Here is a 17,490-nt window from a genome sequence, read left to right on the forward strand (position 1 = left end):
TTTGGCGACATCGTGGTGAACGCACATTGGAAGCGTGTATTCGTCATCGCCATACTGGCGTATCACCAGGCGTGATGGTATGGGGTGCCATTGGTTACACGTCTGTCACCTCTTGTTCGCACTGACGGCACTTTGAACAGTGGACGTTACATTTCAGATGTGTTACGACCCGTGGCTCTACCCTTTCATTCGATCCCTGCGAAACCCTACATTTCAGCAGGATAATGCACGACCGCATGTTGCAGGTCCTGTACGGGCGTCTCTGGATACAGAAAATGTTTGTTTCTGGCCAGCACATTCTCCAGATATCTCACCAATTGAAAACGTCTGGTCAACGGTGGCCGGGCAATTGGCTCGTCACAATACGCCAGTCACTACTCTTGATGAATTGTGGTATCGTGTTGAAGCTGCATGGGCGGCTGTACCTGTACACGCCATCCAAGCTCTGTTTGACTCAATGGCCAGGCGTATCAAGGCCGTTATTACGGCCAGAGGTGGTTGTTCTGGGTACTGATTTCTCAGGATCTATGCACCAAAATTGCGTGAGAATGTAATCACATGTCAGTTCTAGTATAATATATTTGTCCAATGAATACCCGTTTATCATCTGCATTTCTTCTTGGTGTAGCAATTTTAATGACCAGTAGTGTACTAATTTCACAAAAAATTAGTATTGGTATTGTCCCTGGTAAAAAGCAAAATCTGTTATCAGTGTCTATTTGTAAGAGTATCGCATACGTAAGATGCAGTCGTTTGAGAATTTTCATTTGAAGTCTTTTTAAGTTCTGTCACCTTTGTTGGAATTACTCCAGATTTAACTTCATAGTATTGCATTAGAATTGGAAATAATTTCACAGGACCATGGTTATTGCCACCTGTTGCAATACCGAAACATGAAATACCTCTAAAAGGTCAACAGACAATAGAGTGAAGTGACACTGCAGTATTAATAATTGCTTCTGTTTTAGTGTGTCCATGACAGATGTATTTGTGTCTTTGATTAACACGTTCTCCAGCTTTCCTGTGTAGTCCATTGATTTAAAACTCTGATGACGTTTGACCGTATGAAAAATGGGGTGCTTCCAGCTGCCTGGGCCAGTCTGGAATCCTACTGTGCAAAAAAGTCAACTTTTGACGAAGATGAAGCAGTACAAACAAGCGTATTGTGTTTACCAGTGTTTTGGTGAGCTAGATCTAACCTCCTGCAAAATAATTATGCACGTATTGTAAGTTATTCATTATAACAAAAGTACTACAGATGAATTTCCGATGTCAATTTTATATTTACGGACAAACAGCCGCACGATAATAAACCTTACCTTTACTAGCAATTGGATGTACCAGGTGGATAGATGGGACACACTGTCTTTAAGTTGATTCTTCCCAGCCCGAAGTCAGGAAACCGTTTCTGGAACTCGTCGGTAAACGCACATTTGCGTTTTGGCATGGTTTCGATTAAACATTAACACTAATTCACTTAACAAAAACTAAAAACAAACTGAGAAGAGAGCAGTTTAAAATGATCATTGTAATTCCAAATTATTAGAAGCCGAGGTATCTTGCATTGTTGCATACGTAATACTTTAACTGGCTGTCTTGTAGCTGGTACTTCACTGTAGTGGCCACACCAGTTATTTCAGTTGCTCTGAATTAGTAACGAGCTCAGCGCGGCGCTGACGAGGAAAGGCTAGAAAAAATCATATTGTTGGAAGAAAGATTAAATTCTTTAGTGTTTGCAATTGTGAGAGTTCAGTTGTATTTCCGCACTTTCGAGTTGAAGCAGTATTTTTTTTTAGCTATACATCTCCCCAGTTTTCCTAAAAATCATTCTGGACCGTTGTTAGTCCAAAAATGAGACGTCTGTTAACCCTAAGCTTACTAAAACCAACCGTTCTTTATTTTCAGGATATCGTCTGGAGCGCTGGAGGCAATCCTTCGACTGTCAGAGAAGGACCACAAAATTACCCTACAGCTCAGGTAATAACATACTTCTAACCGACGCAAACATTTTCTGTCTTAAGTAGTAAGGAAAAACCACTGCTTATCCTGCTATTGTTTAAATATGAATCCGTGATTTTTGTACCGCTTCGTTTATCGTTACCCAGGATGCACCACGAGGCGAACTGCCTCAGGCTTTACTTCATAGGAAACATTTCTCATATTGCATTCTTGTAATGTTTCCATTTTCAAGTTAGCATACTGTTGCTTCCCGTTTTTTAAATCTGGATAAGATTTCTTGTTTTTTGAGGAATTGATTGCAATATTGGTGTCGAGCTGAATTTACTTCAGTACCGTACCTCAAGAAATTATCTGCACTGCAGGAGTAGAACGGACTATTTTACTAGCCGTGGAAATTTTCGCTAGAATTGGTGGTTTGTGTCTAATGCAGCATAGCTCTGCCCACATTAATGGATGTGGGAGTGCGGTTTTGTATGTGTAAATATCCACTAAGTAGTCGCAGAACGTTTGTAGCTTATCACACACGGATATCGCTGTTATTAAGTCTTCAACAAAACAGCTATCAACCATATTAGGATCCTGCAATGGCAAATAGAATACACAAGACAAACTTTCCGATTTCATTTCTAGAATAGCAGTCATATGCAAGTTCCAACATTTGTATGTTTCACCACCAGCTCTGTGTTAAATGAAATTGACAACGTTGGATTCTTCCACTAGTCCACAGTTCACTTCCAGCTTTCATTATGCTTTCTCCAAAATCTGAAAACATTGTTGACGGAGATAATTTCAGATTATCACATTTATGAACAACTGTTGAAGACGTGCTGATAAGATGTTTTCGTATCGTTATGCAACAACAAATCCACCCAACTGTAGTTTTCAGAATGTATTCAACGCAACATGAACCTCCTGAATACTTGCAGGTAATTTCAGTAGAATTTTCCCTAGCTGGATTTTCCAGAGCTGTCTATCTTTAATCGTTACTTCTTCCGTGTTATTTCAGGTTATTACTGATATACTGATCAAAAGTATCCGGACACCTGGCTGAAAATTACCTACAGGTTCATGGCGCCCTCTATCGGTAATGCTGGAATTCAATATGTTGTTGGCCCACCCTTAGCCTTAATGACAGCTTCCACTCTCGCAGGCATACGTTCAATCAGGTGCTGGAAGGTTTATTGGGTAATGGCAGCCAATTCTTCATGGAGTGTTGCACTGGGGAGAGGTATCGATGTCGGTCGGTGAGGCCTGGCGCGAAGTTGGCATTCCAAAACATCCCAAAGGTGTTCGATAGGATTCAGTTCAGGACTCTGTGCAGGCCAGTCCATTACAGGACTGTTATTGTCGTGCAACCACTCCGCCACAGGCTGTGCATAATGAACAGGTGCTCGGTAGTGTTGAAAAATGCAATCGTCATCCCCGAATTGCTCTTCAACAGTGGGAAGCAAGAAGGTGCTGAAAACATCAATGTAGGCCAGTGTTGTGATAGTGCCATGCAAAACAAGGGGTGCAAGCCCCCCTCCATGAAAAACACCACCACACAGTAACACCACGCATGTGACGCTCACCAGGCATCCGCCATACCTACACCATGCCATCGGATCGCCACATTGTGTACCGTGATTCGTCACTCCACACAACATTTTTCCACTGTTCAATCGTCCAGTGGGAAAAAAATGGAAATGAGCATACGGCATTGTGGGCCGGGAGTCCCCCATACGGGGAAGTTCGGCCGCCGAGAGCAAGTACTTATTGCATTCGACGCCACATTGGGCGACTTGAGCGTCGGAGAAGGGGATGAAATGATAATACCCAGTCCCTGAGCGGAGAAAATCCCCGGCCCCAGCCGGAAGTCGAACCCGGGCGCCTTGGGGTGGCATTCCGTCCCGCTGACCACTCAGCTAACGGGGGCGGACATCGTCCAATGTTTACGCTCCTTACACCAAGCGAGGCGTCGTTTGGCATTTACCGGCGTGATGTGTGGCTTATGAACAGCCGCTATACCATGAAATCGAAGTTTTCTTACCTCCCGCCTAACTGTCATAGTACTTGCACTGGATCCTGATGCAGTTTGGAATTCCTGTGTGATGGTCTGGATAGATGTCTGGTCGTTACACATTACGACTCTCTCCAACTGTCGGCGGCCTCTGTCAGTCAACAGACGGGGTCAGCCTGTATGCCTTACGTGTCCCCTCACGTTTTCACTTCACTATTACATCGGAAATAGTGGACCTAGGGATGTTTAGTGGTGTGGAAATCTCGCGTACAGACGTATGTCTAGTGACATCACCTGACCGCGTTCGAAGTCCGCGTGTCCCGTGGAGCGCCCCATTCTGCTCTATCATGGTGTCTAATGACTACTGAGGTCGCTGATATGTAGTACCTGTCAGTAGGTGGCAGCACAATGCACCTAATATGAAAAACGTATGTTTTGGGAGTGTCCGGATACTTTTGATCGCATAGTGTATACTCTAACTTTCCTCTTCAGATCACTATCTATCTTCTGCCTCTGAATTTTATCACCATTTATTTCTCCGTGTTTTTTTTTTTTTTTTTTTGACTAGTGCATCTATGTTTTCAAAGCAGTTTTAATAAATTTGCAGTTCTTGATGTTACACGCCCATCAAGCTACACCACATTTCAACAATAGTCGAAATCCGAAAGCTTAACCTTTCTGTAGTATTTACTTTCCCGGTGCACTCACAGCAACTGCGTCTGAGCGCATGGTCACTGTGAAGCGATCTGCTGTAGACAAACCCGAGTCCACAAACGACCTGGTACTCCATCCTGCTTACGGAAGGCTTGTCCTGACCCGCGAAAAAAAGCAAGCAGCACTTCAGCACCCAGTAGCTTTTTGCCTTGAATGTGATCGCAGATTGCATTTTGTTCGGTTTGGACTTTGATTACTATTGTTGCTGTTTATCTACGCTTCAAAAAACCACTACCCTTAAGGTAGTTTTCCTGTAGTTTTGAATACCAGCCTGTAATTCTCTGCTTATGTGAAGAATATTTCCATCTGCTGATTGCGCAGTTTGTAAATTATACGAAGGAATACCTACGTTGCTATCCAACCAATTTTGGGCGATTATATATTCACTACCTGTGGCTCAATTTTCATCAGTTTCGTATGGGACTATAAAATTTCCGATTCCAAGTTACCAATTATTTCGCGTATTATTCGTAAATTTCCTACAGACACTAGGTGTAAGCTTCCACTGTTTCAGTTTGGTCAGGTAAGTAACTGCCGGCATTTACCTTATTCTGGACACATCGAATTGCCAACAAATTTGTTCTGGTCAAAGCGTATTTGATCACGTTATGCAGGATTAGAAAACTGTTGTCCGTAAATAATGCTCTAGAAGTCTTCGTGAAGTATGACTCAGTAGTTGCGTGCAGTCAATGACATATCCTTGTTCGATAAGAATCCTTTATCCTACGTTATCCGTTGTAAGTGTGACTCACTAGGTAAGTGCTAGACTACAAGATCTACAGCTCTATTCCCTTTCGGTCCCGTGATTTTTTTAATCACTTATCGCATCTTTCGTCTGATTTGTTAATGTTGAAAATGCAAATTTCACTGTTATTCTCAGTTCCCCTGTAACTATCCAAGTCAGTCAGTTCGAATAGTCGAAGGAAGTCAAGCGCATACCACTTCCAATACAATGTGTAGTAACCATCTTTTGGGTTAAGGTCGACTTTACAGCGACGAACAAAATTTTTTGCATATTTAATTTTTAGTACTTTCTCACTATGCAGCGACTGTACGTGACAGGAAACATTGTGGACTAATTTTAGTCTTGCCTTCTACTACGCCACTTCCATTAATTTTCTTATGTTAGATGGGAGACGCATGTTAATCTCAGTGTAGTACATATTTTCTTCTGGTCCTACATGAGAACTTCAGAAATAGTTTTGCCAATTTTTTACGTCATACTCGAAACAGCTACAACAAATACTATAATAGTCTTGTGAAGACACTTATTATTAAAAGTTGTTAAGGGATGACAAATTTTATATGGATTTTGATATGAGAACCAAAGAATTTTATTCTTAGCACTTCTGTAGCTTCTCTCTTTGCCGAAGTTGAAAACCTCGGAGTGAAACTCCAGTATGGTGGGATGGTTTTAAATCCCCAAGACGCCGTTGGATTTGCCGTAGTGAATGTAAGGTCCGTTGCTTCAAGTTCACGGGATGCTTCTTCCCCTAACATTTTCTAGTCCGACAAGTGCATTATGTCTAATGACCTATACGGCGACGTGGATGTTAAATTCTAACCCACTTTGCTTAGAAATGGAACGCTGCATTCTGCGATGCCAGCGATCATTTACATATTTTCGGTTATAATGTAAAGAAAGTTTAACCTCTTGTCGATCTCGAGTTCATCAGACACAGAGCTTAAGCTCAGGTTGAGTACAGATCGCTTGACGTAGACGAATGGGGAAGGAAATTGCTTATTCTTTCTGAAGGGATTACTCCGGTATTCATCACAAGCGATTTAGTCAAACTAAGGAATACAGACTCCTGGATGGGCGAAAAACCGCGCGCTAATCGAATTTTATTGTAAGCAATTTGTGCAAAATTTTGTTTGTAGTCTTAACTTTATGCTCTCGTGTATTCAGCCGGGCAGTGGTCAGGTCGTGTCGAATACCAGAAAGCAATTTAAAGTAACAAGCTGTGAAAGCAAACTGACTTGTCTTAGTAACATTCACACCATGTTTAGCATGAAATTCACGTATATGCTGATACACTACACCTAAATCCAGTGCAATTAAGAACATTGGTATCGTAACCATAGAGTATTTTGTTTGAGTACGATTGCAATAGACGAGCAAAATTAGCATGTCTCTAGCTTCGTTATGTTGTGACGTATTTGCCTACATTCGGGTCCATCTCATTAAGGGAACCTCCTTACTTTCCTGGGCTAGGTACCAAATTTACCTTTCCATTCTTGGGATTTGTTAACATCTAACTTATGACTAGAGCCTCCGTGCACGAAAAAGTTGAAATGTTTTGCACGCGCGATAATGATCACGAGGATCACTTCTGAGTATGTTACAAGAGGTGTTAATCAGGAAACATACAACTCTTGGCGGAATGTGTTAGCTTGTAAAGCTCATATGCTAGTATTACAGATTTAAGTTTTGTGATAGCTTGCTAATATTTAATCTACCAGACCGAGTACGCAAGTGTGCGTTACCAAATACTGCTGGATGTGTGGTGTAGTACAGTTATTCACTATAGCTGCGTTTCTCAATGTGTCCACTGCAGCAAACTTAGTACCGTAACCCTACCACCTGCTTTGACAAGAAGTTATTGGACGTTCCTGTTGTGACTTATTTCGAAGTGCAAGGCTTCACGAGTACCGTAAACTCTGACTGATGAGGTTAACTGTATCGTCAAGCCTGAACATAGAATTGTACGGCATTCCGAAAGCTTTAGTTTTACGTGGAATACAAAAAAAATATGAATTTCGTCGTCAATGAATGCAGATATCTTGCCTTAATGATTTAACAACCTTTCTACAGGACTATAATTTATAAAAGTTTTAAATGGAGCAAGAAATTAACATTCGTGATGTATGATTAGTGCTTTTGTTTTTCCTTGCATTTGTTATTAGATATTTGTAATATCAGCGCATCGGCAACTTGAATTAATGCTAGAACATTACACATGTCCTCCCAAACTGACAGTTGAAGAAATATACGATAGTAGGCCCTAAATATTTTTTTTCACGTGAATAAACTCATCAGCAACCTTTGAACGAACAACTACCTTTATCTGCAGGAAATTTTTCCACCATTCACATTTAAAAGCAATTAAGATACCATTTGTACTGAGAGCTCGCAGTTTTTCCCATAAAACAGCTAATTGCGGTTGACGTGGTTGTAATTTGCACTGCACTGATGTGATACATCAATTCATAAATAGCTTTTGAAGAAACGGCATGATTTCCACACAGCGTTTGACAATGGTACATAATTTACAATTTTAATAATTTAACACAGTTCTTGAGGTAATTAGTTAACTTTTGCATCCAAGCGTACTTAAACAGTAATTTTGATGTATTTCGTGGTTTATCATCATGCGAAACAGTTTTACCGAAGGACTGGAAACACTGACAGTTCGATCAAGGGACCAGTCTCTACATTTCCCTTCATCGAAGTGCTCATTTATGAGGTATTTATACAAAATATACATCATTGCCTGTTAACGAAAGCCTAACTACTATATAAAGCTCAGACATGGGGCAACTCTCCGAGTTATCAGCGTTTGATTTCAGAATAATATCTATATAATGAATGCGTGAGATACATCTGGCTTCATAGTTATTTTTCGTTTACGCACTTCACGAAAATTAACTGTATTACTTCGAAAGCAAATACGTCAATTAATGAACGAGCTGCACATCGTACCCCCTTTTTGTTTAATTTTATTTTTACATACGGAATACTGTACCCAGGAATTAGTTTCCTAATCAACTGCTTTCATCAAGTGTACCACTTGCCCTGCTAACTGTTCCGAAGGAGCAACTTCTTTATCAAAACTAATACCCTCAAGCACTTATCGGGCTACAAATGTAAGTTCGCAGCAATAGCGGCACGATTGTGAGAATGTGTGTGGCTGGCATAGCAATGCATAGCGCAATCGCCTCACCTGTGGCTGCGCCGATCATGATGGGTGTTTGTCACTCCTCGGCAGCCGACTGCTTGCAGATGCCGCCAGAAGTGGAGAAACCCCACTTCCCCTACTCGTGACGTCACCAGTGGAGGAAGGGGGAACAGTCGGCTGACCCGTTCAGCCAGTTACTGTACTACTGCTAGCAGCAAGTGCAGAGGCTCTTCCAAGGCTGCGGCTGCGGCTGCTCGCGAAATACGGCTTTGGTGACGTGCCACATTCACTCCGGTCCACTGCTATTTGCCATTCACGCTTGCACACTAAGAAAAAACACGTTACCGTTATGTGTCATCCGTTGCCTCATTTGTCATTCGTTTTCGTGAAAAAGGACGCATCGTCAATAGACTTCGTCTCATTCTATTGCCATAAGTAGTTATGTTGACCCAGAGAGTCATTTTTAAGTTCGGTTTCTGGTAAACGTGAAACACTTGGAGACACGTTCCTAGACGAATACTGACCCAGCCATTTGTCAGAGCCATTTCTAACATTTGCAAAAAAACTACGCTGTTGTGGCCCTACATTTTAAGAACTTCCATAAATGTGCACTAAAGATTCAATTGGCGTACGAGTAGGCTGTTTGTCTCAACGTTTTTCACGCGTGCATTTGCTTTGTTAATTAACATTCAAAATTGTGAAATCATTCCCCATCTGGAAGAAGCTGTGCGGTTAGCGTTAAGATGTTAAGAGTACTCACACACAGATGCGGCGTACATACTGTTACTAATTGCACAGTATCTCCCAAACCATGGCTTACATCTGAAAGCGACAAGGGAACTGCTGCTTCCTTCGTATGCAAACTCTTTTTCAGAATATCACCTGAAATTGTAAATTGAACCGGTGATCTAGGATGCTTTTATTTCGACTTTTAACAGTGTAGGTCCAACTTGAACAAAGAAGTGTGAAAATTTACACACCCGAAACACACGGGTTTCAAGTGCTAGGTCGTAGTGATTACCGTACGGAGAAGCTGTTTTGTAGGTGTGTAGTCAAAGGAGAACTATAATAACGCCCACTAATATTCATGGCATTTTCATAGGGTAGCAGCTCGCCGGAGGTTGAGTCCTACCTCGGGCATGGGTGTGTATATTGCTCTTAGTATAAGTTAAATTAGTGTGTAAGTGTAGGGACAGATGACCTCAGTAGTTTGGTCCCGTAGAAATTCACACACACACAGGGCAGCAGCAGAAAATAGCTCCTGGCAGACCTGTGAAAAGGCATAAGTAATCTATGAGAATTTCGTAAAAAAATTATATTAGACACTGATACACTAGCTTTGTGTTATTTGACGGGAAACTACAGAAGTACTTCAGAGGGTTGCTTTCGTAGGCTTTTAGCCTCTTTACACCATTTTGTTGGCTAAAGTGCATTTACTGTATCCCTCTCTAACATTCCGTGTTACAGTTGACAATTCGTTATTGTTGATCGCAGACAATTAGATAATAGTATACAGTTGGGTACAGCTTAAATTGCTGTGAATGAAATAAAATACCCGTTAATTTCATTGACGAAGGATAGGAAATTACGGACGAGCTATGTGATTGGCTACGCACATCTCAAATATGGTTTCTCATGTTCGCTTACCATAATTTGTCACGCGAACCGTTACCAACAGCAGCAAACAACCAAAAATCCGCGAACACCGTAAATGTCTTTTAAAAATTTGTTTTCTACCGACTTCTAATTTCACTTTACATACAGACTACTATACCGAAAATGAGATTATTTATCTATTGAAATGTGAAAGGTGTCCAGTACCGTTTCCTCCTATTTTACAAAGCCGCTTTACGTAGTAAAACGATGCTGGAAGGATTATCGCTGTATACCATAAAGGACGTGCTCCTTACCTGCATACACTTGTCCAAAGAATCGGCAATGAGAGATTACTCTAAGAGGTGCAAGTAAAATAATATCAGAGTTTGAGAAAGTCAGTATGTTGCCCCTCAGATTTAAATAAATAAGCTTAAGTTATATGTATGTATATAAAGCAGCGAACACAGTACGGAATCAGTTTTAGAAATCGTTCACAACGAATAATTTACCTAAGAATTTTTAACATCGTGAAGTCCCGTCAGCAACTGTGATAATTAAACATATAACAAGTCAGCCTCAGTTGCAAATAGAAACCAACCTTTACCTAGGTTTCAGCCAAAATTTGGCCTTCTTCAGAAGTTACTGACACTAAACTATTGCATGCCAAACTTTGGCATGCAACAGTTTAGTGACAGTAGCTTCTGAAGAAGGCCAAATTATTTTGGCTGAAACCTACGTAAAGACTGGTTTCTATTTGCAACTGAAGCTGACATGTTATGTGTTTGATAATTTACCTCTAAATTTTGGAAGAAACATAAAATTCAAGGCTGCTTAATAATTTCCAAGTTCCTGTAATTAGGTACAGAGCTGTGCGATAAATGCAATAGCACATACATTTGTTGGTATCCAATTGGACAATGAGCTATGATGAAACTGGCATGTGATTATTTGCTAAATAACTGGTTTGGCAAGCGTTCTTTGAATTTTTCTATTCTCCCCTGTTCCAAAGCACAATATTAAGGGTAAGTTTTGTGTGAAGTGTTGAAGTTTTCGTGTTAGTGAAAAGAGATGTTACAGGATGTGTTGAGATTGTAGTCGGGTATGTCTATGAGCCTTTTCGACGGACTTGCGATAGTTAACACCCAGGAAACATGACGCTAATTTCGTGTAACTGCTTCTTGCCTTCATAATGGCCTCAATCCGGTGAGTAAGTTTGTGCCCGTCAGTTTGTTTATGTATGCCACTCCGACCCGAGGCCAATCATCCACGATTAGGTCTCAGAGCGCTACCAAATTGCGGAGATGTTGATTGCTGCATTTCATACGCTGTTTCAAACGGGCTCAGACTTTTTCTATGAGATTAATATCCACTGATTTAGTGGGCCAATCGAGTTGCGATTTCGTGCTCTAATGTTGGTCTAACCAAGGACGTGTGCATGAACACGGCTGTTGCCATCTCGGGAGGCACGAGTGTACACAGTGCGATCGTCATGAAGATGTAGAACCAAGTGTAACACTTCTTCGCCGGCCGGTGTGGCCGTGCGGTTTTAGGCACTTCAGTCTGGATCCGCGTGACCGCTACGGTCGCAGGTTCGAATCCTGCCTCGGGCATGGATGTGTGTGATGTCCTTAGGTTAGTTAGGTTTAAGTAGTTCTAAGTTCTAGGGGAATGATGACCACAGATGTTAAGTACCATAGTGCTCAGAGCCATTTGAACCATTTGAACACTTCTTCACTGAGATCACGATAACCTGAATGAGTAGGCTCCTGTCATGGTACGAAAAACATAACAGAGCGACCTCTGACCTGTACTACACGCTCTACTCTCTGCGGGTTAAAACACCTCATTGCGCCGTCGGTCTACTCCACACCTTGCATAATATGAATTGAGACAAAATCGAGAGATGTCACACCACACTACACGTCTACACATTCCTTGTAGATGTGTTGGACAGTCCATATTGATACATCAACAAATGTGAAACATGGCTGTTTCTTAGCAACCGTATATTAGTTTCAACATAGGATTATACAGCCAACCTGTTGCAAATAACTGTTAGGTACATTGACCTAGATTTTGACACCTACTACGAATGGCTTAACCATAATGAAGTTTTGAGAAACCGTAAAATTACATTGCGAGAAAGCAATGGTGAGAATTAAGAGCCGATATACTCAGGTTAGAAAATAAAACACGTTCCATCCTTTGGCACGTGTGCCTAACTAGGAACAACATCAGACTCAACAATCTGATGTTGGTCCTAGCTAGGCACATGTGCCAAAGGCTGGAACGTGTTTTATTTTTTGATTTGAGCATATCTGCTCTTAATTCTGACCATTGGTCTCTTGCAATGTAATTTTACGCTTTCTCAAATTTTTCATTCTAATGAAGATACCCGTAGTAGGTGTCGAAACGTAAGTCAGTGTATCAAACAGTTATTTGTAACTGGTTGGCTGTACAATCTTACGTTGACACTAACAAATGGTAACCACATGGCCACCTGGTACAGTGCTGCGCCATCTACAATGTTCCAAAGCGACCAGTCTCATCTTTTAAAGGGGTGCCGAACATTTTGTCTGTTGAGCTTACCTCTGTGCAGCAATGGGTGGAAGGAGGCTTATGGCCGCAGTAATGGAAACGATTATTTCATACACATGCTGACAATGTTGCCAAGTAATATTAATGTGTCCGCTACGGTCGCAGGTTCGAATCCTGCCTCGGGCATGGATGTGTGTGATGTCCTTAGGTTAGTTAGGTTTAATTAGTTCCAAGTTCTAGGCGACTGCCGGCCGGAGTGGCCGTGCGGTTCTAGGCGCTACAGTCTGGAACCGAGCGACCGCTACGGTCGCAGGTTCGAATCCTGCCTCGGCCATGGATGTGTGTGATGTCCTTAGGTTAGTTAGGCTTAAGTAGTTCTAAGTTCTAGGGGACTGATGACCTCAGATGTTAAGTCCCATAGTGCTCAGAACCATTTGAACCATTTTTTTTTTTTTTTCTAGGCGACTGATGATCTCAGAAGTTAAGTCGCACAGTGCTCAGCGCCATTTGAACCATATTAATATGTGAATGCATGGTCTTGCGGCGTTATGAATTAATAAAATCTTCTCGGGCTCCCAGCCGTGTCACGTGGCTAAAATTCCACGAGGTTTCGACCGAGCTCTCCTCGGTTATTGGCTAGTCATTTACCACTTGACAATGTCCGAGGAGAGCTCTGTGGAAAGTACGTGGGATATTGACCATCTGACGCGGCTGGAAGGCCGAGAACATTTCATTAATATTAATCTAGTAACACGGAGCGAGGTGACCCAGTAGTAATATTCTGGCCTCACATTTGGGAGGACGGCCAGATTTAGATTTCCCTAATACGCTAAAGCGCCAGTACTTGAAAGGGGACATGGTCAGTATTTTTTCTCGATCAGAGCCTGTGGCCCGTCTCTGGTGTCCTCATTGTCGACGGGACGTTATACGCTTAATCTCCCTTCCATGCTTTTACACAGAAGTTGCACCAGCCGCTTAAGTGAGGCATGGTGAAATAAGATCTTCATAAGAAGTTATCACCTTCGGGAAACTACAACAGTTACTTATCTTGTCAGAAATAAAGATTTTTGCAAACTAGCCCCCAATAATAGAGAGGGCGTTAATGGCGTACTGGCATTGAAACATAAACATTTAGCGTTTTTAACTGCCATGTCGTTTTTAGACTAACAAGGGAAACGCGCCATAGGTAGCTCTCTGGCACAGTCGGAGCTACACTTGGTGAAAATAGAGGGACACATATTTTGTCTTAGGTGCCAACATGAAATAGTTTCCGAGGAAATCACGCAGTTTTGATGCTACTTCATCAGTTCGAGCTGAATTAAATCAAGCGGGTTGATGACGTAGAGGCTAAAAGCACAGTTTCCAAGTTTTGTTCTCCGTGTATGTTGTTTTTTTTCTTTTGTTGTGTAAGTATGTGACGTCAATAACAACAATAGTTTTTGTGGCATCGAGAAATACGATGGGATTATTGACAAAAGAAACAAACATTTCAAATCTTATTAAAGACATATTACGAGCATCGTCACAATTCTTATTTAGCCCTGTATGACTGATAGTAATTGAAAATGAAAAACATATAAATTCTGGTATTTCAATTTTTGCTCTGATTTTTTACTTCTATATTTCAGGAGGACCAGTGGGCTCATCAGGATGATATATATCATAAAAACATTCAAAACATCAAAATTCAGGCCACCACGATCAAAGCTGGAAAGCGCACGTGCCACAGTCATTTTTTGTGCAAATATTATTAGAAAGAGCAGCCTTGCTTAATACCTCACGATCCGGCGATAATTTCGTGGCAAACCAAGCATATCAAAGCATTTTCTCTAAAGCTGGACCCTGCAATTGATTACGGATTCGGGCGTGGATTTTATTAATTACATCGCTTCTACTTGTGATTTCAGTTTGTTGTGTGATGAGAATAGAGCACTTCTGTGATGTCCGAATGTAAATTCCTCATCTGTCAGTAAAGGTGTACATCGCAGTGTTGACACTTTGGAGGAATTTCTCTTAATGAAGGCGTCGATATTTCGATTTTATCGACAACCAGGCAGTCGTATATGAGGGATAGCTTTGTCCATTCCAAGAGTCAATACTGTACAGAAACGGATCCATTTATACGTAAGGTCACATAAACTTTGTCCAAAAACTGATGACAGGTATCTTTTGCAAGTTTTCCAGCTTTTGTGGCAGTTGCGTACACATTACGATGCCGTTCCATTAATTGGTTTACGTCTTGTTGGTTTCGGGGACCAAATTTGCCCCTGACTTCTTGGAGCCAATCAAAAACCGTTGTTAACAGTTCTCCGGAAAGCATTAATCCGTACTGGGCAGTGTACGAGGGCACAAGCTCACAAGTACAAAACAGATATCGCGATCGAGGACTCACAGACGGAGGGGCGACTCGAGATAAATATAAAATAATCGATCCGTAAGCGTTCGATCGTTTTACAGAGGCTAGAAACAATGGACACCTAGATACTACATGAACGTTGCGGCTCTGGGTAATGGCTGCAGCAGTCTCATTGCCGTCGGAAAGTTTCGAATTCAATGCTCCAAACATATACTGCGATTCTTTTAAGGGGAAACACAGAATTCGCCAGCGGCATGTCACCAAATACATAAGCAGCAAAGACAAGGGTACGTTTGATTAATTACTGGAAATAGCAGGAGAGTTGCAACTTAAAACCTCCTAGAATTCCCGAGTCCAATCCTGATTTCGTTATAGTTACAGATTAAACAGAATGTGAGCATCACTTTTATAGTAAGACAATGTTATCGTTTTAAAGTGAGAGAGTTACAGAAATAGCTACCAACCAACTGAAACAAAGAAATCTATCATAAGTTTTTGGACAAAGTTTTGCGACTTTACGTAAAAATGGAGCCGTTTCTGTACATTATTGACTCGTGGTGTGGACAAAGTTATCCCTTTTTATGCGATGGCCTGATTGTCAATGAAATGGGAATGTCGACGTGTACATTAAAAGTAATTCCGTCAACCATCAACCGTCCGACGTATACTTTTACTGACAGGCGAAGAATTACATTCGCTCATAACAGAGGTGCCCAGTTCTCATCGCACAGCAAACGGAAATCACAAGTAGAAGCGACGCAATTAATAAAACACACGCATGGATCCGTAATCCACTGTATGCTCCAGCTTTCGATAAAATACTTTGATATGCTTGGTTTGCCGCCAAATTATCGCCAGTACGCGAGGTATTTAGCAACGTTAACGAGATCACTTTTCCTAATGCTATTCACATAAAAAATGACTGTGACACATGCGTATTCGCACGTCGCTCGTGGTGCTCTGAACTTTTATGCTTTGATGTTTTTATGATACACGTCACTTTGATGAATACACTGGTCCTCTTGAAGTATAAAAGCAAACAATCAAAACAAAAACTGAAATTCTAGAATTTGCATGTTTTTCGTCTTCAGTTACTGTTAATAGAATGAGGTTATATGTATATTGCCAACGGCATTGCCGCGGTAGTAACACCGGTTCCCGTCAGATCATCAGAGTTAGCGCTGCCGGGCTTGCCGTCTGGTCTGCAGAGCGCTGTTGGCAAGTGGCGTGCACTCAGCCGTTGTGAAGCCAATTGAGGAGCCACTTGATTGAGAAGTAGCGGCTCCGGTCACGAGAACTGACGACGGCGAGGAGAGCGGTGTGCTGATTACATACCCCTGCATATTCGCATTCAGTGACACCTATCGGCTGAGGGTGATATTGCGGTCGGTCGGTACCATTGGGCTTTCCGAGGCCTGTCCCGAGTTACATAAGATTATATAAAGACAATTTTTATTAAGATGTGAAGTTCTTACCTTTGTCAATGACCCCTTATTATTCTCGATGTCACAAAAAATATTGATGTCATTAATGTCATATATTTTCGCGAAAAAAAAAAAACCATATCATTGGATCTGAGCACAAAGCGCAAAAAATTGAAATTGTGCTCGTGACCACTACGCCGCCGACTCGCTTGGTTTAACGCCGCGCGCGCGAACTGATGAAGTAACGTAAAGCTTTGTCATTTCCGCGGAAATTATTGTGTTGGCATCTAAGACATAAAAGATGTCCCCTTAATTTCACTCTTCTTTCATCAAGAAAAGTTTCGACTGTGTCAGAGAACCGGTTCTCCCTGTAAACTAATGTGCTGAAAGTGATAGATGAGGTGTCTACAGGATGAACCAGAATTCCACCGACAAACTTTCAGAGATGGTAGTATGGACCAAAAAAAGAAAATTATGTCTGTTCGGTCGCAGGTTCGAATCCTGCCGCGGGTATGGATGTGTGTGATGTCCTTAGGTTAGTTAGGTTTAAGTAGTTCTAAGTTCTAGGGGACTGATGACCTCAGAAGTTAAGTCCCATAGTGCTCAGAGCCATTTGAACCATTATGTCTGTTAAAGATGGGCTGTAAAATACATGCCAACGACCGAGCGCTTTTGGCATGCGGGTTTACACTCAGCCCTTGTGAGGCAAACTGAGAAGCTGCTTGATTGAGAAGCAGCGGCTCCGTTCTTGTAAACTGACATACGGCCGGGAGAGCGGTGTGCCCCCCCCCCCCCCCCCCCCCGTCTATATCCGCATCCAGTGACACCTGTGGTCTGAGGATGATACGGTGGCCGGTTGGTACCGTTGGGCCTTCATGGCCTGTTCGGACATAGCTTCTTTTCTTTTTAAATGCAAGCGTTAAGAGCTGTGAACATTTGTTCATCTTCGACACTGTGAAACACACCTCTTTTACTGCAAGCTCTTTGCTTTCCGTATGTTGAGGA

General features: G+C 41.8%; 2 protein-coding genes across 3 annotated transcripts in view; one reads left to right on the top strand and one right to left on the bottom strand.

Annotated features, from left to right (window-relative positions):
• Positions 1-8,750, bottom strand: part of LOC126184612 (leukocyte elastase inhibitor-like) — a 68,173-nt gene extending 59,423 nt beyond the window's left edge. Inside the window, exon 1 of the mRNA XM_049927067.1 lies at positions 8,617-8,750. Coding sequence (XP_049783024.1) covers positions 8,617-8,635 — 19 coding nt within the window. The 5' untranslated portion in view covers positions 8,636-8,750. The remainder of the gene's footprint in view (positions 1-8,616) is intronic.
• LOC126184610 (constitutive coactivator of peroxisome proliferator-activated receptor gamma-like) overlaps positions 1-17,490 on the top strand; it is a 521,164-nt gene that overhangs the window by 276,880 nt on the left and 226,794 nt on the right. For both annotated transcript variants that reach the window (XM_049927063.1, XM_049927064.1), the window contains one exon: positions 1,906-1,977. In XM_049927063.1, the coding sequence (XP_049783020.1) occupies positions 1,906-1,977 (72 nt within the window). The remainder of the gene's footprint in view (positions 1-1,905; positions 1,978-17,490) is intronic.

The sequence above is a fragment of the Schistocerca cancellata genome, chromosome 4, assembly GCF_023864275.1.
Source record: "Schistocerca cancellata isolate TAMUIC-IGC-003103 chromosome 4, iqSchCanc2.1, whole genome shotgun sequence".
Taxonomy (NCBI): Eukaryota; Metazoa; Arthropoda; class Insecta; order Orthoptera; family Acrididae; genus Schistocerca; species Schistocerca cancellata.